Here is a 16,626-nt window from a genome sequence, read left to right as displayed (position 1 = left end):
TAATCACAAAGCAGTGCAAGTTCACACTTTGCAAGTGCTAGCTCAATTTTTGGCTCGACTGGCCACAAGTGAGTGTGCCAGTGTTGGACTTGTCCCATAGACCATTGCTCTTTTCGAAAAGATTTGGCACGAACATTGTTTGTTTTATCATGAGGACATTTGCAGTGGATCCACAACAATTTTCAGCTGCAATATTGTATTTGTGATGAATTTAAAGCTTCAACTGCAGAAAAAACTACAGAATCTGCAGAAGACTATTATTAAAAGCATTAAAAACTCTGACGATGATGATGATATATAGTGCATGTAGAGTAGAGTCCATCCATCCATCCATACTATGCAGACGCACAAACCTCAGTCTGGACTAGGTAGTTGCGCTGGATGCGGATGTGTTTGAGGAAGCCGAGTACATTAACTGTGCTCTTGTCTTTGATCTGCTGCAGCATGCTGTCGATGACGATGTACGTCCCCGTGCGACCCACACCAGCACTGCAACACAACACAACACAGTGACACTGAGGACCAGCACACATTTATACACTGTACAAAGCTGAAAATACACACGTTTATACACGTTAATACGAGTTTATCTGCGATCGTCATTCTAAAAGTACATCAGTAACCGAAGCCTGTAAAGCAACAACAGGTTGCATGTGTGCAGTTACAACTCGCCCTACAGTATACTGTAGATATATCACCTGCAGTGAACAACCATGGGTCCCATATCAGGCATCTGGGCGGCTGAGGACCTGCGAACAAAGGTGAGGACGGGCAGGGTGTACTCTGGGACACCCATGTCTGGCCACTGGGTGTAATGATACTGGAGCACTGTCCGTTCATTCTGGCCCCGCACCTTAGGATTCCCCTTCCCACCCTGGATGGAAGAGAAGATGGAAAAGAGAGAAAGGAGAGTTGTTTGTAAGGTTAGAGAAAAAAAAAAACCACAACAAGAAAAAAAACTTTGACATCTTTATTAAAACCTTTAGAAATTAAATGAAGCATCGTGAAGTAAAAAGCAGATTAAAGGGACATGGATCCTGAAAGCTAGGTGATATAATTCAGCCTGACAAATACAAATAAACACGGAGATTATCCACAAATCAATCAACAAACCATATCTAATTGATTTCCATTTTGAAAGAGGAAACGGGATTTGCATTTCTTGTCTATTTTGAAATGCAATTATTTCTTGTCTCTTCTTCCCTGTCTTTCTTACCTTTTTGACTTTACTGTTGCGCAGTGTGAACCGACGAACAGTGTAACAGGCGTGAACTTTGGTGCTCTTCAAGGTGACTACCATGTTTCCGTACTCTTCACTGTTCTCCATCGGCCAGTACTGGTCACATTTTCTCTGTAGGACACACATAATCGCACACACACATACATGGAAAATAATCAAACACATGAACACAATCACAGGGCAGCTGAAATAGTTGAATACCTTTAAGACTGATACCAGAATGCATCAGGTGGCAGAAGCTGCAAAGTCTGCCACTAATTATATTTAGATTAGATGCTACTGTAAGTGCTAGATGTAAGTTCAGAGGTGTGGCAGTGTGGAGCAGTTCAACAGTCTCACAGCATCTGGGAAGAAGCTGCTCTTCAGCTTTATATTCCCTGCATGCTGATTTCTCTTCACCTCAATCACATGCACTGATGAAATAATCATCAAAATAGGTCACATTTCTTTATAGATTTTCTTATAAGTACTTCATATCTTATCTCCTTTGCAGAGGAGACAATGTTGATGGCATAATAATAATATAATAACATGGTGAGCTCCAGATTCCCTGTCTGTCTGGCTGTTGGATGGAGCTGTCTGCTGCAGTAATCTGCATCTCAAAGTTTGGTTTGTTTGCAACCCTAACAGTGCCTCCATCCTCCACAGGGACAACATGTGGATCAATATTCATGAGGGTTTTTACAAAGGAGGCCCTGGGGCACTGGAATTGGCCAAGTGATCTAAATTAAATGAACCCTTTTTACATTTTTGTAGCTACAGTGTGTTTGACAGGTCAAATGTCCTACGAACGTCACCTCCCACATCTTAAAACTGAATTTGAGAGAACATACCCGCCCTTTCTCCACTAAGTTGGTGATCATGACGATGACACTGGTGTTTTGCTCCCACACCATCCGCCAGAAATCCTCAAAGGTGGACTTCAGAGGTCCCTGCGCTGCGATGTAGGCTTTAGGCTTATTATAACCCTGATGAATGATGGAGAGACAGACTGTAACTTTGCTAAATCTGGATTCTTTAAGTCGGTGATTCTTAATGATTCTCCTCAACACACCCGCACGCACGCACACACACACACTGCACTCACGTCCACATAGTTGGCATTGATGTAGTCGGTGTGTTTGGAGTCCTTCCCAGCCAGCAGCCTCAGCTTCACTCTGCTGTGGTCGTCTTAGACGGAAACACAGAGCAGAAAAACAGATTAGCATTAGCATTTTTGTGTGACTGAAACAATGACAGAAGCTAACTGTCACACCAGCACAGCACACATGTGAATGTAGGTGTTAGACCCCAGAAAGCACATTCAAACAGTAGTAGCTGTACTAATTAAAGCATGAAACTTTCTCCAGTGTTTCTATAAACCATAAGTTTATTTCAGATGTGACAGAGTAGAGCATCCTGTGTAGTCCTGGCCAAACTAGCAAGCTAGCTTCTCATCTGTATGCTAATGTGCTTGCCACGCAATGTCTTTTGGTTCTTTGAACTTCTTTGTTCAATATAATAATGTTTAATTACTGGGTCAGGTCCAGGGTTAGATTTGTTACTGCTTTTATATGCCTTCATAAATATTTTTTACAACATAAAAAAATAATAATATGTGAGTAAACACTGTCAGAGAGCTTGAGGATTTCACTATTCATTGTAAGTATTAGGTTTGGGCCCTAAAACCTCAACGATTTGTGACAAAAGATACATGTTGTAAAGGTTTCTTGTCTTTGCAGTGGCTGGTTGCTAACAGGAGCGGTGCTTGATGACTCAATGGTGACACACACTTTCCTGCACTGTAGCTACTTACAGGCCACAATGTTGATGTATCTGTTCTTGTGCTTGTTGTCCGGGTGGTTGGAGTGCTCCGAGGTGATCTTAACGTCAGCAGTGCAGCGCTGAACCTCCTGCAGAGGAACACACACACACACACACACACACACACACACACACACAGAAATGATATAGTTATGTTTTACAAAACATTTACTGCGGATGAATAGTCAAGGTTCATCATCTATCTTTTTCATGACCTTTGACATTTTGTCTTGTACCAGAATCACCAGTGTGAATCTAATGGACAGTTAGCTGTGAGCTTTACCTCACACACCATGTTCTGCAGAGCATGAAGACACCCCATCTTGTGTGCATAGCCCTTGGGAGAGAGTGTCAGACTGCTATGAAAGCAACTGAACATATTCATCCTCTGCAGAAAATGAATAACCCCATGACCTCTCTTCTTCTTCATCATCATCATCATCTTCTGTGCTGCACAGTGTAGTGAACAATGTAACCTCTACTATTGCCCATACCGTATTTTCTTTTCTGTTACTGTATAAGAGGAGAACACAGCAGGGAGACTGTCTTGCATTTGCTATTACATGTTTTCATCCTTTCTGTGTATATGTATGTGATTACTTCTCAGCATGTGCATTGTACGGTAACCTGTGCTGTAATCTCCACCAGAAAAGCTGCTCTTCTGGTTCAACCTGTTCGGTCTGATTCCATCCAGTCTCTCTCCCTTTGGTGGCAGCAGGTATTTTGTATTTCTTCATACCTTGTGCTGAAATAAGCCTAGTAATAACCCTAACCCTCCTTTCCAGGTGTATTCATTTACACCATAGTGTGATGCCAAGTTCAAGTTCCCTATCTTGGGACCAGGGTTTCATTTCACTATCATACATTTACTGATTGGGTTCAAATATTTTTTCTTTTTTACTCTCCCTGTTTCGCTACGGACATCCGTTGCCATGGTTACGATAATGAACTGTGAATGAATGTGGTTACAGTAGTACGGCTTTTCTCCACTCTTCCTCTCTGACAGCATCAACCATCCGCCTCATACTTACTATGGCCAGTAGAGGGCCATGAGTTAGTGATGGCTACGACTGATTATAGCTACACAAATGTTCAGCACGATGTTCAACACCCCTAAAATAAGTCACCAGTGTTGTCAGGACTGTGGCAGAAAGCTGATGATTTTAATCTATAATTTTGTTGGTCTTTGTTTTGTAGTACACAACCGTATCTCATCAGCCACCATGTCTGGATCGAATCAGAATCAGGTTTAGTAGGTTGGTAGGTCAAATAGGCTTTCACATACAGTATTAGGGATGTGTTCAGGTGTTTTACTGCACACAAAATACAAAATGTAATTTATAATAATAATCTCATAAAAAAAACTTCATGTGGGACAACTATTCTCCCAATCTGATATTTGGAGTGGTTTGTCACCTACATTTGTTATGCACTCTTTCTGTCTACATGTCTAGGCATAATTTAGGCCATATCCAAACCATAGGAACAGCATAGGAGAGACTGGAAACTGAATGATATTGAGAGGTTAAGGAAAATATATATTTGCTGTGTGAATTTGTTCTCACAGCAATAACCGCAATCATTAAACATGCAGCCTTTTGTCTTCATCATCTTTTACTATCTCTGCTCTCAGTATTTATTTGGCATGGGAGTGCAGTTACACAGAAGACGGCCCATATTTCCCTCCCCTGCAAGATTAAATACAGCAGGGAAGGAATCCAGAAAAGTGACTACATGATATCTTTTATTGAGCAGCTACATTTGAGCTTTATAGGTGCATACTCGTGTACTGTGAATAATGTACTAGTTAGAGCTTTGGAAATACACTGGGAATAAGGATAATGAGTCTTTCTGAGCTGACACAGTTAAGACCAGAATTTGGTCCAAGGAGGTAAAATGTATTTAGTATCAGTTTGTGTAGTACAAAATACTGTAAGGTACACCAAACACAGCCAGTGATCTGCTTCAAGCTCACCAGACTGGAGAGGAAGCAGATCAGAACCAGAGCCAAGCTACATGAGGAAACGACATCTGAAGACACGAAGAAAACATGCACAAAACAAATCGGTGCTCTAGAAAGAAGACAGAAAACTCTTTGGACACACAATCAATGCTTCACATTAAAGACGTCCAGGCTCATCCACTTGGTGGGATCTATCTAGCTGGCTGGTTGCGCAAAAGAGCGAGAGAAATCAGCTCTTTCAGTTGAACAGAACGATGGCCACTGATTGAATGGGCCTTGTTCAGAGACTAAGAAGTAATGGTAAGGCTTTTGGAGAGGTTTCTGTTTCCAAGCACTGCACAAAGGATGTGGTGTTTGATGTGTACTAGAAAACATCAGTCGGAAATGCAGAGAAGTGCAGTCATGGTTGAGCAAGTAGCACTCAATGGAGGGTGCCCCAGGACACAATCCTGTGCAGTGGAGGAAGCTTTTAAGTAATATAGAGAGTAAAACAAGCCTAGTAAGATTCACCGTGGACCAAAGTGAGCTAGCTGGTAAAGAAATATACTATTGTCTCAGAACAAGACAGACGAGAGGATTGTTGAGGAGCTGAAATCTTTCCTCCCTCATGTACATCACAACAGCTGGAGGGACCACCAAACCATAGTTACTGGGAATCACAATCCTTTGTCTGTGATACTGTAAGAAATAAACGTCCCCTTGAAAAAGAAAACAAGGTAAAACAACATCCACATTCCTGCTCAGGCCTTAAGTCCTGTTCGCATGAAATACTGGATATAGGGACAAAGGGATACTAGTTGTCTGTAACAAGGAAGGTCTGCACTCTCACACTTGTCAAAGGAAACATGACATTGAAGAGTCCACCACAGCCCTGTGGAATCACATGAATTATAATGCAACATGTAATAATTCATCAGCAGGGTGTTTTATTGGGATCATCTGTCAGCGATCATCAAGAAGTCTAGTTTACTTACTCCATTGAGGACTGCAAGTGCCTAAATGTACAGTTAGCAGCCTGGGGGCACTCACATGGATAGATATGGATAACTGATGCTATTAAAAAAAATACAGGAAACAGGGAATAGGTAAAAGGCTCCTCACTCAAATGGGTGAGAAATATCTTTAACTGATTCCTACAGGTGGACTGATGTGAGCCTGGATGCTACAACCTCCACCACCAGTGGTCATTGTGACACTCAGAGACTACAAACCTGAAATCATCAGAGGGAGGAGACATAAAATGAGGAACTGGGTGACGATGATGAGGAATAAACACAATATGAATGAACGTTTATGAAGATGGTGAAGATTCCACATGTTTTTCTATGTACGACATCAATCAGCAGCAGAGAGAGAGGATGTGATGGGAAGTTCATGTAATACATTAAACAGTGTGTTGCTATCATCTGGTATCAGAGACACCTGAAACCAGTGGCCACTCTGTGTCAAGTAGTTTCACATTATAAAAATACAATTGCTCAACAACCTTAACAACTTGTTTCTTATGCTGCCAGGTGACAGAAACATCAGCTGAGCTGCAGCATGGTTTCATAATCCTGTTGGCTTTTTCAAAACATCTCTGCTTACCTCAAATTCTTCAGAGAATCCATGTTGGTTATTTGAATAGAGCTCTGAGACGTGTTTGATGAACTGCTTGACCAGGATGGCTTCCATGTCATCTGTAAAAGATGAGAGCAGGTTCAAACCAGGTTCACAGTAATAGCAACTTACAGCACACAACACACATTTGTTTTGATTTAATATTAGAGACAAACACCACCATTTTCCTTCTGTTTGAAATGGTGACTGAAGGAGTAGACAATATAACCTAAAGGTCCATGTAGCACTTGTGCCTGGGCTTTCGATTATGTCACACAATCTTCCTCAACAAATGGAGTTTCCAAGATTTTAAATGTCAATTCTATTTACTTAGAAATGTATTATTGACCTGGGGAGCAGGATTTATCCCTTTAGGAGCAGTTTTCCTTCTCTTCTTGTTTTATTTTTAAACAAAGTGCTCAGAAAAACAGATATGAACATCTGCAATCCCAAGACTTCTAAGGAAACCCCATTTGCTGATCAAAATCATGCAGTATCTTCGAAAGCTCCTGAACAACTAAGCAGTTCATCATAGGGCCAGATTATTCAGTCCGCTTTTGTCGACATCCTTAATATGCTGTAGCTTCCAGTAAATTATGTCAGAGTGCGACTAATGTCTATTTAGTCTTATCAGACCATGACATGAGAATGATGTGTGTTTGTGCTGTGATTATACTGTATGTGCTGATGCACATGTATTCAAGGCAAAATGAGTGTTAATTTGGATTCATTGTTTTCTTTGTTAATTACCCGGGGTATAATATGGAAATAGACTGATAGCAGAGAGTTTGAGGCAAATCCAAACACTCGTGGTACAAAGTGGTGCTTTGAATAAATCCATTCCCTTCAATAGTCTCATTCAGCTCAATAATGCAAGCTCAGTAACGTTTCATTTCCCCTCCATCACTTACAATTATTAGTACAGGAGAAAGCTTGCTTAAGTGCTTTTATTGTTTTGATTTATGTTGCAGCTTTGGGAGCTTTTAGCATAAGGGCTCAGGGCCGGAGAGCCTGTTTCATCGGAGGGCAAACAGCTGCAGTTGTTCTTTAGATTACAACAGAGTAAAGAGCTGAACTCGAACCAGATGATTGAAGCCTATTTAGTGGAAAAGATGCAAAAAAAAAAAAAAAAACATTACACAACAGCTAATGCTCTCTCTCAGCTTCCTCCAGTTTAGTCTTCATCAAATATTAACAGGAGCATGCACTTGTTGGCTCTCGCTTTGTGTCTTGTGACGTTCATTTAGGTATGCAAATATGTCAGAATTATTTGTGTGTCAGTAAACACAGCAGGCTGCTGAGAGGTCTGGAAAAACCAATTAGCTCCGCTGAGAACTGAGCCAATCTCCTTTTATTGCTTTGACATATTTTACAGACAGTACAGTACAGACACGCTCTGTGTCGAATAGATTTGTTCTCTTGTTGTAGAATACCAACAGGAAACAACACAAAAGCACAGAGACAACCTGGTTTCCTGATAAATGAGAACCATGACTCAACCCAATACCTTCAATATTCTTAGCCCTTTAAATCAATTGATATAAATAGCAGCCACAATAACTAAAGCTAGTTGATTATCAGTTATGGCTGTAATGCTGTTGTATTTCAAAATAAAATATACACATATCACTTACACCACAATATTAAGATATCATTATAAAGTGGGATAGTAGACGATAGTAATCACTACATTATTACATTAAATCTCCATAGTCATTACATCAGTATTATATTATTCCAAGTGTTTGTCTGTGGACAGATAGACATTTGGCAGTACTTAAAACCATCTTCTGGGGTAGTTCCTGCTACAGCACCAAGAACCTCTCAGGTCACAGGTGAAGGAATCAATACGACATTAACAGCATTTGACTACTCTTGTTTGTTTGTTATTATGTGCGTATTAAGTGAAAGGTTATGTAGTAAGAACGTGTTGTCTGCAGTAGAAGGTCTCAAAGAGGATTCTGGCTTCAGTGAAGCTCTTAGACTGAGCTTTTTGAGACCATTAACAGAGCTTACAAATGGTCAGACACCACGTCCCCATCTGCTGCACTGGACTCATGTCCACATTCTCTGGAGCTACCTGCAGCTCTGTGAGTCTGATCCTCTAGCGGGGTGTCACAGAGGCTCTTTTTGTCTGTGCTGGACTCTGCCATGGTGGACCTGGTGTGAATGAAGGCCTTTGGGCTCAGCCAAGGCCCATTGTAAAGAGGCCTCAAAACTATTCTAATTGAATTTGACAGGTTTGGATCCAAATCTTGGACCATGGGACCTGAACCGGAGAGCTAGCAGATTCCAAACTCTGTAAAGATTGTGTTTTGTGTTGAGTAATTAGTGAACTGGCCATGGCCTCTCTTTCTCTTTCTACAGCTTTTGCTGCGGCTACAGATCCCAGGGTTTTAGAAATCCTCCGACCTGCACTTATTATGTAATATCTCCTCTTCACAGTAGAGAAACTGTTCTCAGAAACTTCTCAGATAAACTTAACTTTAGTCGAGCAAATTATTCTATAGCATCAGCAAAAACTGTATCTTCCTTAAATGTACAAAGATCTATACCGAATGTGGATTTGTCCAGCTCCAGTAAGGTGCTGATGCTCATCCAGGCTGTTTGGTCACTGGAAGATGACACTAGAAGGGTCTTAACACCAACTTGTGACCTCAGACCTGTGTCATAAGAATAGTCCTGGCCTATGACCCCACAGAGAGGACCGCCGCCTCTTTAATACTGCGCAGAAATGTTGCAGCAAAATACAGCGGACAGATGGAACTGAAGCATAGCCATGATACAATACAGGTGAGGAGCTGCTACCTGGGATGGGGATGGCAGGGATCGTCTCATTGGGCACCACCCTGGGTGAATTGCTGTCTTCCACGTAGAGATGGGCTGTCTGGAAACAGCGTCTGAAAAAAAGACAGTGGGATACATTTTACTTAAATCGGTTATAACAAGCGTTAAAATGATTTATGCTATGGCTATGGTATTTCACCTTAATTAGGATTCTCCCAATTCTCTTTCCTAGAAATTCTGTTTCTATACACTACACTGCAATATAACATACATTTTGAATCAATACCACTGACTCAGCAGAGTCACTAGGAGGTGGCTGGGGTGAATGATGGACATCCAGAGTAATAGACTGTGGGACTGTCTCACTTGTGGTCTAGGCAACAAAATCCAGCCACAATAAGGTTTCCTTCAAAACATACATGCTGTTTATGGAATTTAGATTTGCATTTTCTATATTTTCTATATCACTGAATCCATTGTTCACTGGCCTTGGGTTTATTTGTACATGTCCAATCCTGAGTACATTTTTTCATACTTGTACATACTTTTCCTATTTTATCTAGAACAGTTTATTCATAACTCCTCAGTGTACATTGTGTAAGCCTACACATGAAGTCACCAGACACATGTTTTTAAGGAAAACTCATCCAGGCTCTTATCTGTAATGTGCTGCTGTGTTCCCCCTGTGGTTATTTTCTCCTGACAAACACCTCTGCTGGTTTTGTAATTACAAGTGTTGCCTGGGAAACAAAGCATGATGATAACGTGCCATTTTTAGAGCTGACGTATGTTGTTTGTACGTAGGTCACTTGTGCAGCCATAAACATGACTACTGTAGCTGTGTCCAGTGAATGGACAGTCACACTGGTCCGAGGTCACAGTTCAGCAGCCATTTGTCCCATGTGAACCAAAGAAAAAGATTCTGCAGGATAGAAAAGGCTATACATCTTGCTGTTTGATCTAATATATGCTGATTCTGACAAAACCTATAATGCCTTTTCAAATAATCATTTAGTGTCTCTGTTCACAATCTGTCTCCCCCTTTCTTTGTCTAAATGTCTCCTTTGTTTAAATCTTGATTGGGCCATTAAAAACAAGACTATAACTGAAAATGGCAACAATGGAATTAAAGCAGTGCTTAATTCATTAGTAATCAGAAGGTTGACAGCTTAGTTGATGTTGAATGATGTCAGACCAATAATATTATTTTGGAGGAAGAGCATGTTTAGCCTCAAAATCTGTAGAGGCCGCGCCTCCCCCATGACCTCCTGAACTCCACCGTAGCTACAGTACACAGAGCGCATATTTCATATTTTAATGCAGAGAGAGATAATCGCGTGTGTGTGTGTAAAGAGAGCGAAAGAGGATACAGATTTCATCATGGCAATTGTCAGCAAACAGATGGCAGATATGGACTTTGAACCATGTTCAGACACAATCAGACACACACATCGACCTCAGAAAATGATGCACGCAGCACAAACACGTTTTCACACCAGTCACAGTCTGGTTTTGTCAAATCTCAAATCGTTACAGTAGATACTGTACTGTAGTTACACACACGCACACACATGCAAACACAGTAAAGGTGTGTTTGAAGTTGGATATACTGTGTGTGTGTGTTTGTATTTAGGTGTGGCAGCAGACATATCAGTAGGCCTCCTGTTGTGTTTTGATTCTGACATGCTGACAGTTTACGTGTTTTAAGTGTGAAGTTTTACATCAAACTGCTTTGAATGGAGATCAACATCAGGCATTTAGAGACAAACTGGAGTCAAGATACAGCAGGAGGAAGCAGGAAGAGGTGTCACTTCTCTCTCTCTGAAAACATACCGAGAGGGGAAAAACTCAGAGACGCTGAACATGAAAGACCTGATTTACATCCAACAGTCCGACAGCTCTGAGACATTTATAAATCTGCACTGCTTTACATTAGGAAAACAAAACGCTTAAAATTTAGTGTTACCATCCCAACCAGCCTGTACTAAGTAATGTTCTTTCTAGACAACACAATAAAAACAATATAAATCCACTGTAATAATATCGTTACTACAGTATTTGAGTTGCTGTTGTTCAGCCTGTGTATCACACACCTGAATGCCACCAAATGTACAGACTCTTTGCACTGAGCTGAATGAATGAAACTACGTCCATGGTGTAGTTGGTTTGTAGCCTAACATTAGCTTTGTACTTCTGCTGATTATTTTCAGGCTTCAAACATCATATACTGGTTAAAATCCCAAAGTGTTGTTAGTCACACAGTTATTTTCTCTAATATTTAAAAACACAATGGAAAAATCTCATTGGCTTTCAGGAGAAAGAAGCAGAGTGATGCTAACTGCAGTAGTAATACAGCATCCCTGTAGCACTGTGTTAGATACACCTCTAACCAGCAATAAACACACATTACTCAATTCATTAGTCAATTATTTTTTTCTGCACCCTCTGGACAATTTCATGTAACTCTACAGTAGCTGATAGAACCATACATCAATTTTTTTGTTATTTGAAATAAAGACTTGTGCACTTCATTCTTTTTTAGAGAACTATGTTGCTACATTCAACAACCCAATGAAACAAACTCCACAGACAGCTGCTCTTATCTACAATCTACAGCTTCCAGTGATGACAAAAGTTATTCAACACAGCCTGCATACTGTATGTGTATCCACACCCTCCCTACCTGTATTTGACACAGAGCATAGAACACAGGGCGTTCATCCTGGTGAACGAGCAGAGGTGAGGGAGCAGACGGGCTGCCACATGCTGCCGACGACCTGAACTGAGCCCCAGCACAGAGACGTAGCGACAGGAGGAGGGAAGACAGAGGGAGGGCTGTCCTAACAAGGCATGGCGGGGGGTGTTCCCTGTCTGAGCCTGTGTGTGTGTGTGTGTGTGTGTGTGTGTGTGTGTGTGTGTGTGTTAGTGTCACACCAACACAGGTCAAGCCTGTGCCACTTCCTGGTGGGAGATAGCTGGTGTCATGATGCATTCAAATGGCAGGGGACAAAACTGACACAATCACGCTGTGCTTCTGGAAATGACCAGATTTCACACTTTGTTTGTATCCGATCGTCTTTTTCACACTTTGAGACATTTGACATGACTTATCTGTGATACACTGTCATAACCAAAAACTTGCACACTGCACGTTTCACCTGCAAACAAAAGACTTCTACCCAACAGTCCTGTAAGTCTCTGGTGCTACTGAATGCTATCCCAATGTCCTCTATCTGTAGCTGTGACTTGAACATTGCATAACGTTCAACGTCCAACGTGCCACCTATCGTGTACTGTCAGAATTAAAAATGTTTTTTTCTTCCTTGGTATGAAGCTGGTATTTACGTCTAAGTCCTGAAAGCAGCAGAGCAACAGTTTGTGGGCGGCACCAAATGCTGCCAATAAGAAGGCAGTGGGAGTGGAGTCTGTGCTGAACATGGGGTTGTGACCTAAGCTTTGCTCCACAATAGGATTAAATACCCAAACACACCCCCAACACCTGTTGCCAAGGCCTGTGTGTGTGTGTGTGTGTGTGTGTGTGTGTGTGAGAGAGAGAGACAGAGAGGGAAGGGGGGGGGGGGGGGGTTATGCATGAATTCTCAGCACTTATACACCAACAGTTTTCTCAATACAAACCCTGAAGGCAAACTGAATTGTGGTCAGTCTCAGCGGAGCTCATACAATATGAAAAACACAACAATAATGGGATTCTGTGTGTGTCAGGCCCAGACTTTGGTGACGCTTACTATCACATTCTGTCTCTCTTCACATGCCACCAATGATTTGCTGTGTCCCAGATCTCAATAAAAGACCATGCTGCTGTTCTAACATGATTTAGCCACTTACCACTGGTTATATAATCACCATCTGATGCTTTATATTTCTCACAGTGTAACCACAGTGCTGTCAACATGGAATAGTAGAAAATGATGTGCAAATTAAACAGGAAGGGACTATAGACAAAATAGTGATATAATACCAGAAGCTGCAATAAACTCATTAGAATACAACACAATACTTGGCCATTAAAGCATTTACAGTCATGGTTAAATGAAGCCTGTTTGTCCATACAATATGTCAGGAATTCACATCCAGAAAATAGCTCAATAAGAATAACTTCAAGGTAACATTTCAGATCAGTGTTTTCTTTAAACTCCTGGAAAATGTCCTTCAGCTTTAGGAGAAATATGTAACTGTCATGTGCTCTTTGTAAAGTGCTATCTTGCTGTGAATTGTCCTTCTGCTATCACAGTTTAGACACCTCAAACATGTGTGCCCTTGGCCTTCATTTGTATCCAAGCAAAAAAAAAAAAAAACCCTCACTGTGACTCTAAGCATGGTGATAAATGGTTTCTTCTCTGTCCTCTTTCATGTTCTGCCCAGTTATTCTAAGTAAAACAACGTGTTGGTGGTGATATCACCACCATTGTGGTTAGGCTGCAGCATGCTGCCTAGGCCAAAGTCTACCTCCAACTAGCCTCACTCTGTGTGGCTGGCTCAGTGTATTTTGACTGAAGCCAAGTCTAATACAGTCTGAGAAGCTGTATTAGAGCCCAGCTCACTATAATGTTCCCACATGAACTAGTAAAAGTGGTTTATATGCTTGGAGAGAAAATCTGAGACTAAGAGAGAGACTAATACCCTGTTCCTACCAATAGCAGCAGGTGTAAGTATTTTTTGTTTAATGCAGCTGCTAATTAAAAACCCACTGCCAGTCAAGTTGGCCTTTGTTCACACTTTACACTCACGACTGTAAGAAGCTACGTCATCGAACACACTTACAGATCACACAATCAGAAGCAGAAGACAATCAGCTGCTAACCCCCAACAAAACTAGTATAACAAATCTGTCACATCTAAGTCCCGGGTGAGTGCTCCTATAAAAGTGTAGGAGCTTCCGTGTGAGATGCTTTGATTTGTGATTGTGTGTTTTTGACAGTGCCTGCACAGTGTAGCTGTGGTGTTGGCTGCTGGTTTAACAGATGTTAAAGACAGACTTGAGAGCAGATATAAGGTGAAAATGAGCAGGTTCACCTGAGTGTTGTGTTTACATTCGTACTGTCTGAGACTTTTCACTGTTGACGAAACCTAATTATGATCACAGGAGAACTACAAACTATCGTCATAACAGCCATGTATAAAGTAAGATTAAAATGTAAACAACTGATCACTTTGCCTCTCTGAGGTGGATTTGCTGTTGAACATGACTCCTTGATTTTCCTTTTTGCGCAAAAGATGTGATGTTGGTGGAGGCTTTTTAAAAGTTAAATAATTACATATTTTTGGTGCTTGTGAGCAGCTAAACCCTCCACTGCAGGTGTCCATGTTCTCCTCACTCATTACCAAATCCTCCCCCTCTTCTTCCTTTCTGCTGTACTCAAATGCAATTAGACATACAACAGTTCTCCACCCACAACTCCAGCCCCCAGGCACCACCAACTCAGAAGCAGCTAACAAGGGATTGTACTGTTGTACCCACCTCCAGTAGATGAGCACGCCCAAGAGGAGGATAAGGCAGAGGAAGGTCAGAGCTGAGACCACAACCAAAGGTACCAGCCATTCCACACGGCCCACGCCTGGACCAGATCCGGGCCTCGTCTGTCCAGTTAGATTGGTCACCACACTGGGGTCTGGCAAAAAAGATGGGAGAAATTAATGAGAGAAATGAATGTCCAGAGATCATTTGTCAAAACTTGTTATTCTTAAATTATACATCTTTCTTAATTTCCCCTTCTTCATAATCCATTACACAACTCATTTTAGTTTCCTTTAATTGCTGATTGAAGAAGTGGGAACAAAACGATATCCAATTTTTCATATCACATCTTCCTCGTAGAAAAGGCCTGGCAGTTGTAGAATAGTTGGAGTTGCTGTTGTGCTCTCAGATTAGCTTGGGAAATAAATAAATGACTAAATTGTCATAGTCACATTAATATCGTGTGCCTTTTTTTATTTTGTGACTATTTTTCATGTACCAGATTTGTAAAAACATACATCCCCATTCTTAAATAATCATAGCTCAGATTGATCTATTTTTCTTAAAACTAGTGAAATTATAAGTCATAAAAATCTAACCAAAACAGACCATGTACTGTACACACTTGTAAAACTGAATATTTTCAAACATGTAAGTATGAATACTAACATTATCAACAATACAACTGAAAAACATGAAGTGCACCTGACAGCTTGGAAAGAATGAAACACATAGTGATGAAGTGATCTGAAAAAACATCAAATCTTTGGAAAACCATTCCACTTCTCTCCAGGTTAGGATTCTTGATTCCACAATGACAGAGGCCAAGAGGCTCCAAAGTTTGATTGACGTCCACTGGAACATGTCGTGTTTCATTTCCTGTTCATGTTCATGTCGCGGCTCAGCGCAGTGTACACTGGGACAAGGCTTATTCGCTAAGCTAGGCTAAACACGTGGACCCTCTCTGTGTCACTGCTCAGGAAGATGAAACAGTAGCTCAGTATCTTTTGCTGGGTCAGACAGCAGAAAGGCTCTTTCCCTCCTCTAAAACATAAGGCTGTTACTTTAACTTCATCTAAGTTCCACAACAAACACAAACCATCACATAAATAAACCACAGATTAGTGCAGACAGCTACACTGGTTTCCCCGTTAGTCCTCCCTCTCCTGAGCTCAGCATGCTATCCACACTGTTTGATGAAGTGCAGCCAGATAACAGCATCACAACAACACATGTCTTCAGATCATTTCAGACATTAGTTAAATCCAATTTGCTTTCAGGTCTCTTAATAACCACCACCACCACCACCACCACCACCTACCCAGTTCAGCTGCTGCAGCCGTGACGTTGCTGAAGCCGACGTCGGCCCCCATGGCCTTCAATCTGCAGCTTTGCCTGGAGCCGAACATTACATCAGGCCGGGCCCCTGCACTGCACCACAGCTGGCTTGCATCCCCACTAACTCTGCGTCTCCTCCCTCACATCCACACACACACACACACACACACACACAGACACACATCCACACATATACACAGAGTATACTACAGTCTGCCTCTTTCCTTTCTGCTTTTGTCTATGGCGGTCTGCCAAAGTAAAATAGAAAAAAAAACAACAACAACTCACTCACCAGCAGCATGCAAATACATAACACACACACACATACACCCTCATACACTCAGCCAGTCACTAATGTGCATACGTATCGAACACACGCACACAACCATAAATGGAGCAGAGGCTTTTTTTTTCTCCCCT

At 41.4% G+C, this 16,626-nt stretch overlaps 1 protein-coding gene across 1 annotated transcript in view; it reads right to left on the bottom strand.

The window, feature by feature from the left end:
• LOC310985656 (receptor-type tyrosine-protein phosphatase gamma-like) overlaps nt 1-16,626 on the bottom strand; it is a gene marked incomplete at its 5' end in the record, with an annotated part of 340,997 nt that overhangs the window by 10,890 nt on the left and 313,481 nt on the right. Inside the window, 9 exons of the mRNA XM_083971275.1 lie at nt 354-489; nt 699-874; nt 1,217-1,351; nt 2,074-2,208; nt 2,328-2,410; nt 3,036-3,132; nt 6,594-6,685; nt 9,414-9,505; nt 14,872-15,022. Of these exons, the coding sequence (XP_083827401.1) occupies nt 354-489; nt 699-874; nt 1,217-1,351; nt 2,074-2,208; nt 2,328-2,410; nt 3,036-3,132; nt 6,594-6,685; nt 9,414-9,505; nt 14,872-15,022 (1,097 nt within the window). The remainder of the gene's footprint in view (nt 1-353; nt 490-698; nt 875-1,216; nt 1,352-2,073; nt 2,209-2,327; nt 2,411-3,035; nt 3,133-6,593; nt 6,686-9,413; nt 9,506-14,871; nt 15,023-16,626) is intronic.

This window comes from Trachurus trachurus (genome assembly GCF_905171665.1).
Source record: "Trachurus trachurus genome assembly, chromosome: 5".
Classification (NCBI taxonomy): domain Eukaryota; kingdom Metazoa; phylum Chordata; class Actinopteri; order Carangiformes; family Carangidae; genus Trachurus; species Trachurus trachurus.
Note: the sequence above shows the minus strand (reverse complement) of the source record. Positions and strands in the feature narration are given on the sequence as shown.